Source organism: Papaver somniferum, unplaced genomic scaffold (assembly GCF_003573695.1).
Source record: "Papaver somniferum cultivar HN1 unplaced genomic scaffold, ASM357369v1 unplaced-scaffold_117, whole genome shotgun sequence".
In the NCBI taxonomy this organism is placed as follows: Eukaryota; Viridiplantae; Streptophyta; class Magnoliopsida; order Ranunculales; family Papaveraceae; genus Papaver; species Papaver somniferum.
The window spans coordinates 2,059,824-2,081,637 of NW_020620714.1; the positions used below are offsets into that span (position 1 = coordinate 2,059,824).

Here is a 21,814-nt window from a genome sequence, read left to right on the forward strand (position 1 = left end):
CTTCCTATGGCTTGGAAGATCTTGTGCCATCTGTTAGTGTATTCCCTCGTGGTTTCCTTGTAGCCAATTGCCAGTGAAAAGAGCTTATCCATTCCGGTGTTAACAGTCTTGTTGTACATGTAAGTTCTTAAGAACTTTTCTGCGAGTTGGTCGTAGGAGTGGATGGAGTCTGGCGGCAGATTATCAAACCAAGACAATGCCGATACCTTCAGGCTTGACGGGAAGTATCTACAGAGTACGGGGCGTCATAGCATTCGAACGTCGGGACAGGGCATTTCAGCGGAATAGGGGTGTTGGCGAGGCGATGAGTTAGGGGCGTGGAGTTAGCCTCTCTCATGACCTCTTCTAACCTTCCCCCGCCTTGTCTACTTTTTAATTACCTGATCTCGGCCATCATTTCATCACGTAGCTCTTCCATCGCGCGGTGATGCCCTACGCTCTTCTGCTCGTGATAGTCTGACTCTCCGTCATTGTAATCTGGGTCAGATGTGCTACTTCCCCTAGCCGTGTCTCTATTGGCTGCTACGATGACTCTTCGGTCTCGATTTGGTTTTGGTGCCTTTGAATTTGCCTCGTCAAGTTGCTGGCTGGTCTTCATGCTTAGGGCCATCCGGTCTTTTAAATCTTGGTTTTCTCTGGCCAGCAGAACTAAAACATCTGCGTAAACCTGCTGGCTCTTTTTCATTCTTCAAGCTCAGCCATCAGTCGATGTGATTGGTTTGACCTCTGATTGGGAGTCCCCGCTCGTGCTACTACGGCCATGGTGCCGCCTTCTTATATGGTTTGTACTAAAGGTGGTGGAGGTTCAGCTTCGATTTTTGGCCTTTCTAAATCGGGCGGAGTGCCCACCGGCACAGTTTAATTCTGTTCGTTTGTTGATGGCATTCCGAAGGTTGGCGGGTGCGCGGGTTGATGTGTTCTGGATTCATCCACCCTTTCTTTTGGTTGGTGAGATTGATTCGTAACAAGAGTTTTGATGGCTTCCGCAGCCTTTGGGGCTTCCGCTGCCGTACTGTACTTCGCTGTCGCTGCTCTGAGGGCCGCGGCTGCAACGGAGTTAGCGTTCATAGGCGAAATGATTTCCGCAGTGTCCTGTCTCTGACTAGTTATTTTGGCTCTGTCTCCTTTCTGCTTGCTCCGGGTGATGACCGGGGTAGCCCTTGGTGCTTCCTTTGACGAGGCTTTGGATTTTCCTGCTTCCTGCATCTTTTCAATCGTGCCGTCGTTTTCTTTCTGCACAAGGGAATTTCAAACAGCGAGAAACAGAAATGTACATGCGGATAGGGTTAGTTTACGAAATTCATTACTCCAAGACAGGAAAAAACTGCCCGAGGGCCACAGAGAACTTTTAAAAATGCGGGTTCATTGAAGGTATGTGGATACGTGAAAGGATCCCTTTGAAAATGCACATAGGTCTTTTCGAAAATCTTCAAAAACCCACCGGAAAGACAAGTCCGTACAAGATCTAAAAAAATGTAAATCCATGGATCTAAGCAATAAATCTTTTAACCAGTTTGAATTGCTTCGACAGATACTGCCAGAGCCAATGAAATAGAGCAATCATATGCTAATTTAATATGAAATTACAGGATAAGATAAATCTTTTACCGGGACGAAGTCCCTGTTTCTAGCGCCAAATTGTGAACACGTAAATCACGAAGGCATCTATATGTTCACAAACAATGTTCGCACTCTAGGTACCGTCTCGCACTAATAATACAATTGCATTGATTCCTTAGCTCAAAACCCTCGGTTTTATCATAGCCTCATCTAATAACATCGCGAGGGGCATTTACGCAGGGGAAGATAAAGAAAACGAAGTATAAAAGTAAAACTCAAGGAACGTTAGGCGAATATAAAGTGCTGAAATGTAAAGAAGTACTGGGATTTTCGTGGTTCAGCACTAAGGCCTACATCCACGGGGTTGTTGTTTCACTATATACTTGATGGTTACAGGGATAGTCGAGTGACTTTGGAGTTTACATAGGTCTGTATATTGTAAAGGACTAACTTACACTCACAATCTTTCTCCCTCATTCTCTCCCTGATTTTTCCGATCCCCTCACTCTTGGTGGAGAGGGGGTATTTATAGGGTTAGAATATGGGACCCATTTCTGAGGGCCGTTGGAACCTTATCTTCTTGTGTTTTGTGTCCATCACGCGGAGGTCTTCGTTCATTACTTGATCACGCGGAGCCATCCTCGTTCGTTCCACGGGTTGATCGACACGTATACTGCTCAGAGTGTTTAATGCGGGTAGTTGAGGCGCCTGCTCGTGTCAGACAAGTGTCTTCTGCCCCTGTCACGTCCATGTCAGTTAACTCTCTCTTCACCGTTGATCTTAGCTTCTTTTGGGGATGACATAAAGTAACTCTTCGGGAGTTATTTGGTGCTCCGCAGTACATCGTGTTTTCGGTACATCTTTTAACTTCTGCCCTCAGATTTGTTCGGGCAAAGATCCAACGTCGCCGGGATAGGCTTCTTAGCTATGGGCGTGTGTCATCGTGTTTTGATGACTGTCTGCATGCTCTTCACGTATCTATATACACATGTTCGATGATGAAATATGTACACACAGCACTAGTCTAAAAGAAGAAGAAGATAGCGATCTCGAAGAAACACTCGCTGCTATAAGATATCTCGAAAAAGCAGTCGGTAATGATAATTTAAAAAAACTTCTTAAAGACGGATCCAAAGTGAAGAAAAAAACATACGAGAACTGGTTTAATTTATCAGCACCTTGGACCTCGGATGAGAGACGAAATAGACAAAAGGTGAGAGAATTGGGTTTATTACAAATATGAGTCCTGGAACATTATGAATGTAGAAGAACAGGTTAGAGAACTCTATATGCGATGGAAGTACTTGAAAGAATTACTGCATCGTCAAGGAATTGTTACCAGTCATCATAGACTATTACTGTCTATGAAAATTATACAACCTGCTGAAGAATTTCCCGAAGAAGCAGAAGAAGAAGGAATTCTGGTGCTCAAAATTTGTTCACCAGATAGAGGATTAGAAAGTGTTGAGCAATTAGTAATCGATCGTGGTTTGTATACGCTTTATTCGTTACCAAAATATTTACCAAGACAAACTGTGAGTGGTTTACTGTGTTTTACATCTAACAGGCATGATGCATTTTTCATTTATAACCCTGTAACCGGAGAAATATCACATTGGTTCGAAACTAATAAAGGGTGCGGGAAATTTAGGCGCATTGCGTTTGGATTTAATCCGCAGAGTCATGAACATGTAATTATCTGGATATCAGGTACTTCGGGTTGTAAGTACAGTTGGTGTGAAAGAATATCACCGAAAAGACCTAAAGATGATCAAGTTGTTGAAGTGTTTACTGTTGGGAAAAATGATAATGCATGGAGAAGAATCGATGCGGTTGCTATCGGTCGTGAAGTTCCATTTTATGTAGATGGTTGTGTTTATTGGCGATTCCGGGATACTGAACCAGATGCTGATCAAGTAGAAGAACTAATAATGAGATTTGACATTGTAACTGAAAAGTTCAGAGTTCTCCCAATTCCTGATTTCGTCTCTCAACTTAAGTGGATGCGGTCACAATCCGTTGAGCTAACAGAGATTGATGGACGCATAGCGATATCAAGTTGGACACATGAACTTGAAATTTCTCTATGGACATTTCATGAAGTTGCGGATGGTAGCATTAAATGGACTGATTGATATGCCTCCCCATTGGGGTGGATATGCAGACCTTTCTATTGAAGCTCTTACGGGAACAAATCTAATCTTCCTACAATCACAATGGTCAGACAGCATTTTTTATTACAATCGAAACACTAAGGAGTCCATGAGGTTTCCAATCCCGCCGGATGAAAGTCCAACGGAGTGGAAAAGGGTAATACAAGTGTAGCCGAGAGGGGTAAGAATAAACAGTCTTAGAAGACACTACTAGTTTCAAGTTTTCAAATTCTATTTTACTGAAACTTCATGGCTCATACAGTGTTTGATCTAGAATTGATTTGTCAATGTGACAAATATGCATCAAAACTTTACTTTTACATGCCTCTGCTAGTCTCATGATGACTCTGCTAATCTCAAGGAGGAGTTGACAAAAGAAAACAGGCAGATATTACCAGCCAACGAGCGCAAACCTTTTCTTCCCATACCAGCCGTATCTGACTACGCCCACACTCTTTTCTTAGGGACAAGATCCGACGTCTTGATGTCATCAATTTTTGCAGCTAAGATGAAGTCATTCATACTTAGTCCACCTGCAATAACCAAATTCCGAAAAGAAAAAAAAAGAAGCAAACCCATCAGAGTGCGCAAGGCTGGAATGACAAATTTCACTCTCAGATGGTGAAATGGAGCAATAATAACCCTTAGAATGGCATTCACACCCAAAGGATGCACCATCCCAAGATGAGCATTATGCCACCATCCCCATCATAATGCAAGCAATTGGTACACTGCACATCCTAGCATAGTTCATACGAAATCACGGAATGCTATATATTTCAGTTCACTTGAAGCATTTTACTTACCAATGGAAGGAGTGTAAATTTGAGCTCTGACTTGATTAGGTTGTTCCAAATGAAGGTCCGGGTAATACCCAGTTGCCGCAGCAACATTGTAAATCCTATTTATAAGCTCAATCCCACTTTTGTAATCTTTCAATTTCCATAGACATTGCAGTCTTAGTATACCTGTTCCATCATCTTCCGCCAATCTCCACCCAATAACCTACAGAAACATTCAAAATCACATCAAAATTTTAAAGAGTTTTGCCAATGCTGCACTTGCATTTCGCGCAGACGATGCACGGGCTCAACATCGTGCCCCATTCACCTTTGGATTGCCCATATGGCAGCAAATGCAGGTGCATTTCAATTTTCAAGATATCAAACAAAATTTCACATTCGTAAACAGCAACCAGAGACAACCCGGCAACTGAATTTGGATTTCCGGAAAGAGACTTTTCGGAATTGTGTTTTTTACCTTTCTTAGGAGCTGCTGGGCAACTTGCTTAGTAAGAGGAGGCTGTGAAGGGTCAAGCGGAGTAGATTCCTGAGAAGAAAGTGAAAGAGCAGAGATATTTGGTATAAGAATTTTATGTTCTGTATTACCACTACCCAATACTTTATCACCAAACTGACTCTCAATTTCAGCTGGGAATGGATCTCTAGCACCAAAATCACCTAACATATCATCACCACCCAAACCACAAGTCACCACCTTCCTATCATTTCTATGAATAAGTGGAGTAGAATTGAAATTGAAGCTGAATTCTTGGTGTTTTGGGGCTGAAATTGGAGTTCTGAATTGAAAACAGAGTGAAGATGAGAGATTGAGTGCCATTGGTGAAACAAAAGGTGAGAGCTTTGTGAATTACAAGAAATGGGTTTAAAGATAGACTATTTGAAGAAAATTGGAACTGAAACTTGGGATAAAAATGTCACCTTTTTTTTGGTTCCAATTCTGTTCCAGATATTTTTTAGAACTAATAAAAACTTACCTGACTTAAACCCTCATTTCTCTTCTCCCTCTCAAAAACCCATTTCTCTTCTTCTTCTGATACTGAAAATTTGCTAAACTGAGGCAGGTAATGCACAGATTTAGATCAATAACTTGATGATATGACTAGTGCAGGTATTGCTAAAGTGTACAGCAGCATCAACTATGGTGGTGCATCTGCATTTGCAGCAAACTTCTCTAATCAACAAGGTATGTTCTCATTGTGTTCCTTCAAAAACCCTAATTTGGATAAGAAAAATGGTCAACATGGGTCAATCCAGAAACTATTCATCATCTTCAAGATCAAAGGATTGTTTTCTGTATCAGTTTAAGAATAATGTCTGTGGTGGTTCATCAGGTGTTTGTATTAATTCCAATGAGAAAAGAAAGATTTTTATTGGTTTGTCGAAAATTATTAAACATGGACATGGTTGTGTTCTGAGGGATTTTTCATTAGGTGATAATCAATTTTGGCCATTTAATCTTGTAGAGATTATGAAATTATTCGATGATTCAATTTTGTCGCTGGCATTTTTTAAATTTGTTTGTGTAAATGATTCTGATTTTGGTAGTGATAGCTCCATTAGGTTGTATTGTGAATTAGCTCATGTTTTAGCTTCACAAGATATGAGGTATCTGTCACAAGATGTGATTTGTGTTGTGGTGAAGAGAATTGGAGTAGATCGTAGCCGTGAATTGATTGATCTAATGTGGAAGAGACGCGAACACTATTTATATGAGTCTGATTTTTCGGTTCTTGATTCGCTAATGAGGGGGTTTATGAAGGCTGGTTTGGTTAGGAATGCATTGGTGGTTTTGGATAAAATAAGGGAGGAGGGATTGGTACCGAGTTTGTCTGCTACGGGTATTCTTTTCAGAATGTTGATTGCTGTTGGTGATTTTAGTACTGTTTGGAGTTTGTTCAGAGATATGGTTGTCAAAGGGCCGAGGATTTCAACTAATGAGTTTAATGTTATGTTGGATGGGTTTTGTGGGGAAGGGTGTTTTCAAGTGGTGGTGAGTTTGTTTTATCTGATGGGTAAATTTGGGTGTGAGCCAGATGCGTTTTCGTATAACATTCTGATCAAGACTTATTGTACTGACGGACGATCTTCTGAAGCTTTGGCGTGGGTGAGGGAAATGATTGAAAATGGTTGCGGTCCGAATGTGGTTACGTTTAATACAATTATCGATTCCTTCTGTAAGCAGGGAAACATGGTAGAAGCAAGAAGGTTGTTCGATCAGATTCAGGAGAGGGATATTAATCCAACTACCGTCACCTATAATACGCTCATTAATGGGTATGTGAAGGCTCGGGAGATTCGACTAGAAGGTGAAAGGTCTACCTGCTGATGGTGTAACTATAAACACTATGATCCACGGGCACTGCAAGTTTGGTCGGGAAGAAGATGGTGAGAGATTGTTGGGGAATGTTTCTGTTGCAGGTCTGTTTCCTTTGACAGATATTTCAGTTGCTGGGTTATGTTGGGCTGGTCAACTAGATGATGCGATGGGGTTGTTACAAGACATGCTCCAAAAGGGAATGCCTCCAAGCGTTGTTGCTTTTAACTCGATCATTGCTGGTTATAGTAAAGCAGGGAGAGAAGATAAAGCCTTTGAAGTGTATAGGTCAATGGCGGAATTTGGTTTAACCCCATCGTCCTGTACTTGCAGTTCTCTTCTTCTGGGTTTGTCAAATAGGGGAATGCTTCAAGAGGCCGGGGAGCTTCTTGATAAAATGGTAAATAAGGGATTTCCGATTAATAGAGTTGCTTCTACTGTTCTTCTAGATGGGTATTTCAATAGTGGAGACCTTATAAGAGCGCATAAATTGTGGGGTGAGATGAAGAGTAGACGGATATGTCCTGATGTGGTCGCCTTTTCAGCCTTTATAGATGGACTTTCTAATGCAGGTCGTATGGAGGAGGCTTACGAGGCCTTTGAAGATATGTTGAGAAGAGGTATCACCCCGAACAACTTCACTTACAACTCTTTAATTGGCGGCTTCTGTAATTGTGGCAAAGTGGACTATGCGTTGAAGTTGGAGAAAGAAATGAGACAAAATGGGCTTATTCCAGATATTTTTAATACTAATATGATTATTAATGGGTTTTGCAAACAGGGTAGTATGAAGGCGGCAAATAATACTTTCATGCACAGATTCGGACAGAACCCAGATATAGTCACATACAATACTTTGATTAGTGGATATATTAAGGCCTTCGACCTGGTAAATGCTGAGGACTTCCTAGCTAAGATGTGGGATAGCGGATGGCAGCCTGATATTATCTCGTACAATACATGGATCCATGTGTTTTGTAGTAGCCGTAAAATTGTTCAAGCTGTGAGGATGCTGGATGAGCTAATTGCATCGGGTTTTATTCCTAATACAGTTACATGCAATACCATGGTGAATGGTGTTTGCTGTGACATACTAGAGCGTGCTATGATACTTACTGCAAAATTACTTAAGATGGCATTTGTTCCAAATGTCGTAACGGTAAATACATTGCTGTCTCAATTTCGTAGGCATGGGTTGCCGCAGATGGCCTTGATGTGGGGACATAAGCTATATTTAGTGTCTTTCCCATTTGATCATGTTACTTATACGATACTGCAGAGCACTAAGTGGGACTCACTGCAAGATGCAGAGATTGTGAAAGAGTCACCAGGGGAAGCCATAGTGGTTGACTTTCTCATGCACATTACGTTTGATTACATAGCAAAAGATATGTCTTACCGGGATAAGAACCAGCGTTATTTATCAGAAATATGTGATCACAATCTTTTGGCTCTTGGGAAATGAAATTAGTAGTACAGTTATTTGTCAGTCAGCTATCCACGGGTTAAAGGCCTGCAGTTTGGTCATGACACCCAATTATTGGAGAAGATTGAGTATTCTTTTGGTCAAGAAGTTGAGGCGTAACATTGACACTTGCTTTTCTAGTCGGAACTGCAGCCTCCCACCTTATGCTCCGTTAATCTTATTTGTATGGGAGAATATATATAACAAAATCTAGACTACTGAGACTCATCCGAAGCTGCATTGCTGCTTTCCTGACGGAATGATCGGTTGCAGAAACTGCACAACTTTCGCCTGCAATGTAAAATAGAGTATGTGACACAGTTACTTTTCTTTGTAGTGCATATTTCAGATTTTATCCTAATGCAAAATGGAAGAAGTTATTGGGAAGATTCATTTATATAACTGTCATTTGCCTTCTTTGAGATTGATTTCAGAAATGTGAGAAGGGACAATTGATTGTTATGTTGTTACAATTAATTAGAACTATGGCTGATTATGTTTTTATGCCTTTAAATTTGCAGATGCTACAAGGGATTTTGCTTTGCCTCTCTCCAGTTTGGGTTCTTTTACACTTGCTTTGCCCCTCATGTGTCTGGTAAAGTAGTTCTTCGACTATCAATCCTAAACTTCCGTTATGATTTTTTTTTTTGTTTGCTTTGTCCCTCATGTACTTGTTGATGCTTGTTCGCGACTAACTTAGTCATTGTGCCACAAACAAATATCTTTTTGCAATGTAAATTCTCCGTGCTGTAACGAGGAAACAGCGTTTCTCTAGAATCAGATCAACTAGTACAAATGAATATTTCATTCCAGTGTTGTCTAAAGTTGAGTAATACCTGATAATCGTATTCTTTGAACAGGGAAATTTTTGATCCAGAACTGCATTACTATTGCAGTACTGGTAATGCTTTAATCTGTTCATGGAAGTATGTGGCAGAAGTTTATGAGCAAGTGCTCCAGAATTCAGACCGGGGTAATAAGTATTGTTGCTGTGACAGGACAGAAGTCAGTGTTTACTAAAAGTTATCGAAGTATTTGTTCTGGAAAAGATCTTTGGATTGATTTAGCCGCTGAATATTGTCCTGCTCTTAAAGTTCTGCCCAGTGGCAAGGTCGGCTTACACAGACGACCTAAATCACAAAGATCATTTCATAAGCTTGGAGTACTTTAGGCGAATTTGTTTAGGTAATTTACGCAAGTTCAAAGTTCTTTTGCTCCCAACAAGTTAATGGATATGCGAGAGTAAAAGGCGAATTTTGGCTAACGATGTTATCTCTCTTTACTACTTGCAGGCATGTAGCACCACTATCACTTACTCAGTTTGTTTCTTTCATCTCGGTTCTTCTTCAAATCAACAGAATCAAGTTCCAGACATCCAGAGATTCTGCTCGCGCAGAGAATAGAATGCTAAACACAATTACATATCTATCTGAAATGTGTTGCAGGTGGTGTATGTTTTCCTTCTGACTAATCTGCATCGAATACTGCTGAATCTTACTCATTGGATCTGTCTCAGCCCTACCCAGTCAGATTTCTGGGTAAATTCTGAGTCGGGTAATATGTGTATCTGACTCAGATCCAGAAACCGAGTCAGCTGAAATAGAAAACACCCCTTAGTAAAATCATGTTGTTGTTTATCATTACCCCCTTTAGATCCAACTTCGAGTTATCTCAGTGGATTTTGATTATATCTGGACCGTCCAAATTTCTAAAGTTTGACTTCTTATTAGAGATCCAACGTTTACATATTTATCACGTCAGATCATACCAGACCTTGCATCAAGATTTGGCGTCCCACGTTCACACCTTAACCCTTCTTGTCGGCAAAAACGAGATATTTATTTGAAATTACAGAACTGCCACTACCCGCCAATCAACTGCTTTTATTGTACACCCATCAATCATCCTCTTTGTACTTTTCAGTCTCTCTCATTATCTGAATCTGCTCCTGACTTTCAGAATTCTACAGAGAAAAGAGATGGAGGGTTTGATCAAGGGTATTCTGGATGTAGCATTAGGTGATCGAGACAACAACAACAAAGAAGAATCTTCTAATGGTCAAGACAGAGATGAAAGATCTAGATCAACATGGGCACAAGTTGTCTCTGGAGATGATGATCAGGAAGATACAACAACCAAAACACCACCAAATCGTAGTCAAGGTTGGAATAGGAAGGTGAGATCTTCTTCGTGTTTTGACTTTTGTTTGTCGGAAGGATGAAAAAATAATCTAATTTTGAAAACTTGGGCACTGGTGGGTGTTTGGAACTTAGGTTTAAACTCTCATCAAAAAGATAGAATGATGATGATTGTGATAGTTAATTCGTGTTTTTGGATGTTATATTGAGAAATGCGGAAAGCTAGATGAAGGGTTTTATCAGGGGATTAGCAAATTTATATAGATAATTGTGGGTATTTGGAAGGTGGGTTGGTTTAATAAACTGCCATTAATAAAGATACTGATAAATGTGATACTTTGGTATGTTATTGTTTTGGACGTTATACTGATAGAAATTTGTGAAATTTGTCTAGGAAGAGGTAGACAGGAAAGAAGAAAGAAGTGAGGAATGGGAGAGTGCTGGAGGGCGACATTCTCAACAGGTTTCTTCTTTATAGTTTCTTACCTCATTGTTGTAATTTGCTTGGTTTATTTTAGCACTTTCTTGGTCTGCTTATAATAAATTATGATGTTGGTAAATTTATAAAGGAAAAATACTACTCCGACTTGAGTCAGTTAGTTGATTTGAATAGGCAGTTCGATATATTTAAACTCCTTTGTTATGATCACAGTAGTTGATAATGATGAGGATAGGAAGTAATTGAATTAAGATGAAAAACGATGGAGAAGTAGTAAAGATAAATTGGTCTAAAGAGGAACCAACCTCAAGATACACGGTAGTAGAGGGGCCTAACCTCAAAATAACACAAGTGCTATTCCTTTTAAGTAAAGATGCCTTTTTTCTTTTTTATTATTATTATTTCAGAGTCTCCTTGAATAAAGACTACAAAATATATCCGTATCTGTACTTAAACCAAAGATCCTACAAACTAGGCAACAATGCCATTAATTCTAAACATAACTAAAGGCTCCCAAAGACCAGGGAATCCACTCACACCCGTAAGACAACTTAAAGTGAGAAGAACAATTTGAATTGGTTTAGTCATTGAATAGCGAGTGTTAGTGGTCATTTGGATATTTGAGTTATGTTTGGAATTAGTGGGATTGTTTCCTAGCATGGAGGATCTAAGGTTTAAGTAGGGATACAGATATATTTTGTAATCTCTATTTAAGGAGATATTCAAATCAATGAAAAGACATCGGTTAAGTGTAATTTTGAGGTTAGGATCCTCTATTAGCCTGGATCTTAAGGTTGGGTTCCTCTGTAAACCTATTTACCATTACTTCTTCTGCATCATTTTACATCTTATTAACATTATTTCCTATGTTCCTCTTTATTAACTACTGTGATCTTAACACCCTTTAGTGCAGATTTCCTATGTTCGTATTGTACATGAGTAGAGACTGATTAGGTAAGCACGTATTGATAGCTGTGATAGTTTGAGTCTACTGAATATGTTCAAAATCTTTTAGTACATTCTGAATATAGAGAAGGTCTGTTCTTTTTCCATGCATCGTATTAGGCTTCAAAATGCCGATCATGTGTCAGCTAATCAAGTGGTTCAACTGCAGGCTGCATATGGGGGAAATGACCAATATGAAGGTGCTCAAACTGATTGTAACCAGAACAAATGGAATAGAAAGGTGGAATATGATTGTTTAGTCATGTCAATTTGTTGTTTTGGGTTTTGATTCTTGAAAATGCCGAGTAATCCTATTTTGTTTACAATAGGAGGAACAAGAGGAAAATAGTGAAGGGTGGGAGACTGTTGGGAAAAAACCTGCAAGGAGGCCTCAGGTTCGCATTACTACCTCACTGAAAATAAACTTTTAACTGGTAATCTCTTTTGCTCTTATTTCGTTTCTGATGTTCTGTTACTTATGCTTTGGCAGATATGGAAAGACCATAATCATGGATATAATCGGCCACCAAGTGAGCAAGAATACGCGGATGATGTTGGCCATGGTTCTAATATCGAACCATCAAGAGAAGAGCTTGCTGATCTCTCACAAGGTTGTAATAAGCTTTGGGAACTTGATTCGAACCGTTTAGTGCCAGGAAAGGACTATGAGATTGTCTGTGGTGAGGGGAAGAAAGTGTACCAAAACGATGATATCGCACAAGGAAGTTTATTTGATTGGCTTAGTGAAGACATATTCAGGAAGCCTACTTATTCTCGTTTCTGTTCTCTTTTGGATAATTACAATCCCGTTGTAGGGTCTAAAGAACAAGTCTCAGCTTAAGAGAAGCAAGAGGAAGCTGCATTTATAGAGGAGATTAGTAGAACTGGACCAATCCAATATCTTCACAAGTATCTCACTTGCAAGGGCATCGTTTCTGATGATAACCAAGAATTCAAGAGAATGTTGAGTGATTTATGGTTTGGTCTTTATGGAAGAGGAGGTTCTTCCAGTAGTTCATCTGCTTTTGAACATGTTTTTGTTGGAGAAATCAAGACTCAAGGGGAAGACCAAGTGACAGGATTCCACAACTGGCTTCAGGTTTGTAAATATTATCTTATCGATGTTTTCCTGATTATTTGTATGATGTTCAAGCTTGTGCAATTATAGTTTAACTGAAACATGACTATTGCACGGACTATGGGTTTAGAGTAAACAAATGTTTGCCAAGGTTAGAGTTGGAATGACACTTTTCTTATGTTCCTATATCACTGTTCTTTGTTGTTAGTGTCATGCTCATCTTGCATCTTAACATTAACATATGTCGTCTTTCCTAGCAATTTTGTATTTTTTGTCCTTTTGCAGTTCTACCTAGAGGAATCAGAAGGAAGAGTTGATTATCAAGGTTATATTTTCCCACGAAGACGTGGGGAAACCGTAAGTGACTTAAACTGCAGTATTTCTTTTGTTGTTAGTGTCATTAGAAGAACATTATTGACATGTTAATCTTGTGTTAAACTATAACTGTACTCTCCAACTGTAACCATGTATTTAGGAAGACTGCTGCTAATATTAATTTCTGATACTTCCATCCCATGAACCGATTAAGCAACAACTCCCCCCTCCTCTTTAGTTTTAAAAGAAGTTACAGATGTTGTTTTGTTTAAAATGTACTAAATGCCGTACAAACTTAAAATCATCTGGTAGTGACTAGTTACCAATGTTGTTTTGTCTTCACCCACATATGTAGTTCTAAACTTTTTTTTATTACAATCTGAAAATTGGTAATCTTATTTCGCTATCAATTCTACATTTGCTGCAACAGTGTGTTTCCCGATATAACTTGGTGTTTGCGCCTGCAGAAACGTAAACTGTTACACTAGTTGAATTCTCATTTCTTTGTTCTTGTGTATGCAGCCGGACTCTGAAACCCAGTTGCTTGCAATTCAGTTTGCATGGAATGGTGTTCTGAAGGCTGTCTCGAGCACATTCGTTGGAGTTAGTCCTGAGTTTAAATTGCATTGTATACATTGTGTTTCTTCGCTGGTGGAGAGGAAAACCATATTCAAATCGGACCCTACCCTGTCAACATCAAGTGCTATCGATTAGGGAATGACAAGATCGGTTCTGCATTTCCAATAGCAGAATGTTGAAGTCTATGTGACAAGCGTCATATATTTTTATTGTTATCGCTATATATACAGAAATGTAAGAAACTATGTCAACGTGTGTATTAAGTGCCAACCTCTTTTAAAGGTTGCAGTCTGACAGAAACTTCTTAAATGACGTGATTTCAAATGCAATATTTCCTTAGAAATGTACTCCGTTTACTCTGATTCTCTGAAGCTGCCTTTGTTTTCAGTGTAGACATTTTCCCGTTAACTGAATAGAAAAATGCCGTGATAGTTTTTGTGCCTGCATTCCTGGCAACTTCAGCAGGTTCTCAATCTTCACTACTCAGAATAGCAAGTGCAGGTTTCTCCGAATCCTAGCTCACTAGCTGCATTACAAACTTATTCAACCAGCTCCAGAATTAAAACTCTAAAGTAAAACTTATTCAACCAGCTCCAGAAGTAAAACTCTAAAGTCGAAACTATCTCAATTCTGCAGGATCTCGCATGAAATGGTCTGAGGCACCGGTTGGTCTTTAGCTGCATCAACCTGTACCGGTACCACCTTTACGGACTTCAACAGTGAATAAGGGCCGATCCATTGGATACGAACTGAATTGGTGGATACGGACCAATCCATTAGATACGAGCCCGTAAACCGTAGACAGCACTTTAAAAGTGGAAACTGGCTCAACGTGAGGTAAAATACTAAAATATATTTTTAATTAGGGTTTTATTTGTTTCTCTTTGTTGTTTCTCTTCCAGATCTGAATCTACTACGGAGAACGGTATGATCTTGTTGATAATCTGCTCTTACTAATCTTACCAGGAACTCAAAAAGCTGAAACATGCAAGTCTTGGCAAGTATCTTTACAAGAAAGTTATGTGTATCTTGGTTGGATCATGCAATAGGTTGATTTGTTTCAAAATCCATAATCCAGGGATTCTTTTGATTTGATTTGTTTGAAACTGAAGTGTGCTTTCGTTAAGGCCTATTCCTATGTACATGCCAAAACTTGATATTTGGCATAAATGCACCTACTATGAATATGTCAAACTGCCAAATTCATATGTCTATATGCCAGTACTGACATATAGATATACACGACAGAATAGAGACTCAACACAATTAAATATATGCTTTTAATCAAATTTACCATATCTACAATAGTGGGCAATCTTATTTGCCATGCCACATGGCATGCCAAACGGCATTTTTTTTGGCATGTACACAGGAATATGCCAAAATTTTTACTTATCCCTATAGGTCAGAACAAGCTTCATTGGCTTCTTCTTATCCCTATGATAGTCAATTTTACTGATCCATTGGATATTTTAGTTTTATTGAAAACCTTATTTTCCTTGGATCCATGAGAAAGATGCAAAAATTTCAACATATGTATGTCGACGAATTTTTTGTTATCAAGTGACAAAAATAATATTCGTCCATGTTATACATACTTGTTTGCATAACAAAAACCGCTTCAGCTAGCAATCAAGAGAAAATAGAATGCTCATCTCCTACGGGAGATTGCCACGGTCTTGTATGCAAACAAGTATGTAACACGTGCAAACAAGTATGTAACACGTGCCAGAATATTGTTTTGTCAGTTGATAACAAAAAGTTTTCCGAGATGCACTTGCTGAAATTTTAGGTACTTGTTCTGACCTAAAGGGTAGAAGGCACTTCCAGTAAAACTAAAATATGCAGAAAACTAAAATATCCAACGGGATCAATAAAATGGACTATTAGAGGGGATAAACCAGTTATGACATGAAAGGGCATGATCGGAAAAGTGACTACTACAACAACAATTCGTGGAATTGGATTAAGGGGTTTGATATAAAGAATGATGAATTTCATTGGGAGACTTTTGCGATTACAAATAGCTATGAAGTTTTACTATGGCGCGGACATGACATTCTCTGAAGAATGGTACGGAATGCTCAGAAACAATGGCAATCCCCCACGTAAACAGCTTTAATAATTTCGTTGAAAGATCTCGCAGAAATGCTGCAGGGAACTACAAGTGCTACAAGTCCTGTGAACTCTATATCAAGGACACTGATTGAGTGAGTACCTAGAAAATTCTGACATGAAAGAGCTTGATCAGATACACGGCCACTATTAAAGCAATTCGTGGAATTAAATTTAGGCTTTCAGTATAAATTTTGAGAGTTCATGTTATTAACCATTTGCAATTAACAAGTGCGTGCATGTAATGTAATAATATTAGTTCTAACTTATAGTTCTGTGCTCACATCTGTTTGGAGTTGCATTTCCGCGGGTTATTATTCCTTGTAGACTGATTATATGCTAACTATGATTTCAAGTAATCAACAACATGTTGACAACTTACGTATTTCATTAACTTGATTAATGCACTGGTAAAACAGAAACCTGCTTTGGAGATTACAGTCACTAGGGATTACCTAGAGAAGTTGGGTTCAAATGGGTTGTTTTACCGGATCGAAAGGCCTCGGTTTAACGGAACAAGACATTGGACAGTCTTTGTTTTTTGACTTGCTAGGGCGCGCTTGCACCTTACTTGGTCGATTTTGAAATGAAGCTCCCATCCAGATACTTTGGGATAATGATGGTCTGGGCTGCTCAAAAGTAGTGGAAGCAATCCTTCAGCCTCATACACGCAGCTTCATTTCCTTGAACATCTTGTGAAAAATTGTACGGGGGATTACAAGTACTACAAGACCTGGTACTCCGTAACCACAAAGGACACCGAATGAGTAAGAGTTTTTTTAGCCGATTTTTTAAAGACTTTGCTTATGTTTGTTTGAGTTAGCAAAAAGTGCTTGTCATTTTCCCAACTTATAATTTAATTTTTGGCAGCAATCGTATTCATAGTTTACCAATCGAGAATAAGATGATTCTGTGCTTGATCAGAGATACGACTACTACTACTACAGCAATTCGTGAAATTGGATTAAAGGTTTCAGTATAAACCAGTTGCAATATAGAAGTGTGTTCGTGTATTGTATATTAAAGAAGTACTAACATATAAATTCACAAAATTGGTTAAATAACCCTTAAAATATTTCTCCTGGGTGTAAAAGACTGATGATATTTGATACTGTTTACATGTCCAGGGATATTTAAGATAATTTTTTAATATCCAAAAAGGATAGTTTACCCAACCTTTATCTTTAATTATATAATTAGGTGACTAATATACCCTTTGACACTATTAGGCACCCCAACAATTATACATCCGGTATCACATGATACCCGAAAGTCTAACAAGGTATTTTGCAGTGTTCTCTCTAAGAATGCAATAGCACTTTATATATCTTATGTTAATACTTAATACCACAGACAGAGTCTAAGAGTATCTCCAACGGGAGGTTGTGATGTTCTAATTTTAACTTTTTAAGAAGATTTGGGATGATCTTAAAAGGTAAATATAAAGAAGGATTATCGCCAAACTACAATTTCTTGAAAATGAGCTTGCAACGTTAAGTCAAGGAGGTATGTCTATCTCTGATTTATTTCTGAAAGTTAAAAATCTTTGTTATGAAATTTCAGAATTAGATGAGAAGGATCCAATTAGTGAAGATCGGATGCGGCATCATATCATTCGTTGTTTGAGAAAGGAGTTCATGCCCTTTATTTCTTCAGTACAAGGGTGGACAACTCAACCATCTATCATTGAGTTAGAATCTTCTTTCTATCCAGGAAGCATTAATAAAACAAATGTCAGAAAAGCAAAGTTCATAAGATGTACTTTTTACCAAAGAGAAACTAAAGTACAATAATGGTGAGATGGAGTTCAGAGAAAAGAACAAAAAAATTCAATGTTACAAGTGTGGAAAGCCTAATCACGTAGCAAAATATTGTCGAACAAAACCTGAAGAATGGCTTGAGTGCACCAGGTGTGGAAGAAGAGGTCACGCCCAGCAGAGATGTTATGCAAAACTTGCGGATGAAAAGGCAAATGCAGTTCATGAGTAGCAAGAAAATAACCCAAAGTGGGAGCAATGTTTTTCAATTGAAGTTACTGAAGTGAAAGAAACTAAGAAGTTGTGTCACGCTAATGTTTTTATTGAATATGCAAAGCAATGGAGTGTCGACTATGGTTGTTCTTATCATGCAACTGGAGATGCATCTTTACTTTCGTCAGTTCGTAGACATAATGGAGGACGAGCTATTGATATCGCTGATAACTCAGTGCATCCAGTGGTGAATGAAGGGAAGCTGAATATCAAAGTTAACAACAAAAACTGTGATAACATAGCTATAGATGTTTATCATGTGCCAGGACTTAAGAAGAATCTTTTATCTGTTCCCCAGATTACCAAGTCAGGAAGGCATGTTCTTTTTGGTAAAAATGATATAAAGATTATTGAGAATATACAATCATTGAGTGATGATATTCTGTTTACTGGAAAGAAAAAAGAATCCTTATTTTTTATGACTGCAAGTGAAGCTTTTGTAGAGAATGCTAGTCTCAATGATCGCGCATCTATCTGCATGCAAGATTAGGCCATATAGGCTACCAGTTGTTTCAACAAATCTCTTCAAAGAAGTTACTTGAAGGTATTCCTGATCTGGACAGAATACAACATGATGTGATTTTCCAAGACTGCCAATTCGTTAAATCTCATCGTCTTCCATTTAAAAAATTCAGTTAATCGTTCATCCAGGATGTTTGAATTAGTACATTCAGATGTAATAGGACCAACCAGAAGTGCAGGGGCGGAACTACCCTTGGACTAGGGCTTGCTCAAGCCAGCCCCAAGATTGGAAAAAGACATTTTTTTCATAGCCCTTTTTGAGTTGGGCCATTATATGTTTGTAAATTTTACCCTTAAGCCATCCCAAGAAAAGAGTCAAGTCCTCCCCATAATCAAAGTCTAGTTCCGCCACTGCAGAAGTGAAGCCTTCTCAAAGTTTCTGGAGTTCAAAAACATAGTAGAGAAGGAGTTTGGGACGAAAATAAAATGCTTGCGAACTGACAATGGAGGTGAATATATGTCAGATGAATTTCTTACTATTGTAGCCATCACGGTATTTGTCGACAAATAACATACCCAAACAATCCATAATAAAATGGTGTAGTAGAACGAAAGATCGCACATCTTACCACAATGAGTTTATCATGGTTACACGATAAAAATTTTCCTAGAGAACTTTGGGATGAAACAATGCAATGTTCTTGTCATGTGATTAACAAATTACCATCATGGTCAGTACTGAAAAATATCCATTTGACATTTTGTTCAATAAAAAACCCGATGTGAGTTACTTCCGTATATTTGAATCTATTTGTTATGTACATGTTCCTAAAAGTAACATAACTAAACTAGACCCAAAAGAAAGAAAGTGCATTTTTGTGGGTTATGATCCATGTAGGAAAGTGTAGAAATGTATGAATCCAAAAACAAAGAAGTGTATTACTTCTCGAGATGTGGTGTTCGATGAGGTATTAACATATTACACAATTCCTAACGATGTCACCATTTTGGAGTATGATAATGATGAAACCGTAGCCGTGAATGAGGAAAATTCAGAAAATTCTAATGGTTCCAATTGATGACATGTGCAACACTTCGGTTGATGATGATACTACAAATGACACGGGGAGTAACTCTTCAGACTCAAATAAGCAAGAAGGGTCTCCAAGAAGGTCAACAAGAACAAGGAAGCATCCTAATCATATAAAAGATTATGAGGTACTGTTAGAGCATTGCTCGGTTGAACCCACCAAGAGTTGGTATGTCAAGTTTGATTGTCATATTTTAGTGAATCAAAACTCATGTTAAGAGTCGCTTGATTATGTATTAGAGTTAAACTTCATATAGGTTAGCTTGAAAGTATTAGGATATGAGACATTACAAGTATTGCGAAGTCTTGAAGATGTAAAGAAGCAAGGATTTACAACGACAACAATCAGTTTAGTCCAATTCGATTCCGGATAAGAAATTAAGTTAATTCTGATCTTAGTTTGTCTTACCGAAGTGAAGTTTCGGTTATTCAAGTCTAATCGAATTCCTAAACAAGGAAATGCTAGATAACTAACCTAGTATTTGGTTTCTTTAAAATTGAAAGGTCTAAGTTTATGGATAATTAGAACCTGATGAGAAAAATGGAGTTTATCTTTATTTTGGTCTTATCGAATTAAGCGGTTGTTTTTGAACAATAAGTTTAGCAAAGGGACTAATGTGATTAGTTGTTTTTTGGTTTGCTAAACTAAATGGGAAAGATTGTCTCGGGCAATTGTTTCCTTGGTAACATATCAAAATAATACTACTTGTAGTTTCGGTTTTGATATTGGTTATCAGAACATGATATGTGGAACCCTCGTGCCTAACTCTACAGGTTTGCAAGTCTATTATGAGATTTTTAAAATTCTTTTCGTGTTGTACTTTATTTTTTCGTTTCTTTGTCATTTTTGTGACAAAAAGGGGGAGAAATATATGGAGTAAACAAGTGATACTGGAATTTATTTTATATTAATTGGTATCACTATGGAAAAGAACATTGGTAATTGAATGTTTTACCAAACGAAAGAGTGAAAGCACAGACTAAGGGGGAGTAACATGTCATATTGATTGGTATAAAAAATACGTGCGGATTGAATATCTACCTATCTCCTTAGGGGGAGTATTAGCTTTGTTATTATAATGTCAACATCGGCATTTTCAAGGATTGAATGTAAGCAGTTTTACTGTGCTGTTGAATCGGGAATCAAGCGGATTGTAATGAATTCTTGTAATTTGTTTATCCATATGATGTAAGATTTTTGTCTCTAAAATTGACAAAGGGGGAGATTGTTAGAGCGTTGCTCGGTTGAACACACCAAGCGTTGGTATGTCAAGTTTGGATGTCATATTTTAGTGAATCAAAACTCATGTTAAGAGTCGCTTGATTATGTACTACAGTTAAACTTCGTATAGGTTAGCTTGAAAATATTAGGATATGAGACATTACAAGTATTGCGAAGTCTTGAAGATGTGAAAAGCAAGGAGTTACAACGACAACAATCATCCTTCCACTTGAGGTTAGTGATATTTGACTTGAACTGTTTCATTCCCTAACGTATCTTTCAAGTCGTGCATATTGAAAACATAACTACGAAGCATATATGAACTCTAGATATACATAGTATTAAGGAATTGATGAGTGTCAAATATTGTATAATTTTATCCCTTTTTGTTGGCATTTAACTCATCTTTTGCGCAGTAATTCTACATTTTATCCCATATTCTGTATTTTCATTGTTTTCAAGAATAAATATTTTTCTTACTTAATTTTGCATTTTTAGGTAATAAATAAATTTTGGATGAATTGCGGAGCGAAAAGAGAAGAAAAGTAGTGAAAAGCCGGGAGGAATTACACAAGGAAGCCGCGAAGAATGTCGTGCACAAGACCAAAAGGCTAGAAGTGGGCTTGAAGAGGAAGAATTGTTCTTAAAGAAGATATGGGCCTGGCATACCCAAGGCCCAAAACCCTCACCCAAACCCATTTTCTATATCCAAGCCCGTCTCGGATTTCAGCCGTCAGATCGAAGCATTTCAGCATCCTACGGTCGCTCCTATGCCTGTGCATCAAATCCCGATGATTCCGCTAAACACTACAACACCTAACCTAATCTTGCACCGTAGACTTCGTTGTATTTTACATCCTACGGTCGCTACAAGCTGCTTCTTTCTTAGCCGTCCGATCCACCTACCATCTCCATATCCAGCGGCTTCAGCTCGTGGTACACACATCTTGATACACCCGCCTAACACACTAATACTCGAACCCTATGACCTAGCCAAACAGCTCCCTACCCTAACCCATATCGACCTCCACCTTCTTCTTCCTCTCCCCCTCTCTGCAACAGAACCACCATACCCTGCCGTACCACCACCTATTCCACTTCCACAA

The 21,814-nt window shown here is 38.4% G+C and overlaps 3 protein-coding genes across 5 annotated transcripts; 2 read left to right on the top strand and 1 right to left on the bottom strand.

The window, feature by feature from the left end:
- Positions 1 to 3,898: 3,898 nt before the first annotated feature.
- LOC113330058 (probable pterin-4-alpha-carbinolamine dehydratase, chloroplastic) lies at positions 3,899 to 5,358 on the bottom strand. Its single transcript, XM_026576923.1, has 3 exons — positions 4,974 to 5,358; positions 4,520 to 4,718; positions 3,899 to 4,246 (listed from the first exon to the last, which is right to left on the bottom strand). The coding sequence occupies exons 1-3, from the start codon at positions 5,331 to 5,333 to the stop codon at positions 4,155 to 4,157; spliced, it is 651 nt and encodes a 216-aa protein (XP_026432708.1). The 5' UTR covers positions 5,334 to 5,358; the 3' UTR covers positions 3,899 to 4,154.
- Positions 5,359 to 5,543: 185 nt separating this feature from the next.
- LOC113329974 (pentatricopeptide repeat-containing protein At5g39710-like) lies at positions 5,544 to 14,151 on the top strand. Of its 3 annotated transcripts, XM_026576832.1 has the most exons (11): positions 5,564 to 8,603; positions 8,817 to 8,890; positions 9,156 to 9,480; positions 9,588 to 9,740; positions 10,255 to 10,471; positions 10,828 to 10,896; positions 11,987 to 12,058; positions 12,147 to 12,212; positions 12,308 to 12,916; positions 13,181 to 13,252; positions 13,733 to 14,151. In XM_026576832.1, exons 4-9 carry the CDS (start codon positions 9,700 to 9,702, stop codon positions 12,656 to 12,658), a joined length of 816 nt encoding a protein of 271 aa, XP_026432617.1. In that variant the 5' UTR covers positions 5,564 to 8,603; positions 8,817 to 8,890; positions 9,156 to 9,480; positions 9,588 to 9,699; the 3' UTR covers positions 12,659 to 12,916; positions 13,181 to 13,252; positions 13,733 to 14,151. The 3 variants fall into 3 exon arrangements, 2 of the variants coding, with proteins under 2 accessions (XP_026432616.1, XP_026432617.1); XM_026576831.1 differs by lacking the exons at positions 10,828 to 10,896; positions 11,987 to 12,058; positions 12,147 to 12,212; ... (1 more) ...; positions 13,181 to 13,252; positions 13,733 to 14,151 and having other exon boundaries at positions 5,544 to 8,603; positions 10,255 to 10,388; XR_003350038.1 differs by lacking the exons at positions 5,564 to 8,603; positions 8,817 to 8,890; positions 9,156 to 9,480; ... (4 more) ...; positions 13,181 to 13,252; positions 13,733 to 14,151 and adding an exon at positions 10,919 to 11,826.
- Positions 5,612 to 6,842, top strand: LOC113330123 (pentatricopeptide repeat-containing protein At3g22470, mitochondrial-like). Its single transcript, XM_026576978.1, has 2 exons — positions 5,612 to 5,699; positions 5,848 to 6,842. The coding sequence occupies exons 1-2, from the start codon at positions 5,612 to 5,614 to the stop codon at positions 6,840 to 6,842; spliced, it is 1,083 nt and encodes a 360-aa protein (XP_026432763.1).
- Positions 14,152 to 21,814: the final 7,663 nt, after the last annotated feature.

Coding starts and splice junctions, on each gene's coding strand:
- LOC113330058 (XM_026576923.1), bottom strand. CDS start 5,333: ATGGCACTCAATCTCTCATCTTCACTCTGTTTTCAATTCAGAACTCCA. Junction 4,719..4,973: donor CCCAGCAGCTCCTAAGAAAG/GTAAAAAACACA, acceptor ATGTTTCTGTAG/GTTATTGGGTGGAGATTGGC. Junction 4,247..4,519: donor AATTTACACTCCTTCCATTG/GTAAGTAAAATG, acceptor TGGTTATTGCAG/GTGGACTAAGTATGAATGAC.
- LOC113330123 (XM_026576978.1), top strand. CDS start 5,612: ATGACTAGTGCAGGTATTGCTAAAGTGTACAGCAGCATCAACTATGGT. Junction 5,700..5,847: donor AAACTTCTCTAATCAACAAG/GTATGTTCTCAT, acceptor GTGGTTCATCAG/GTGTTTGTATTAATTCCAAT.
- LOC113329974 (XM_026576831.1), top strand. CDS start 6,862: ATGATCCACGGGCACTGCAAGTTTGGTCGGGAAGAAGATGGTGAGAGA.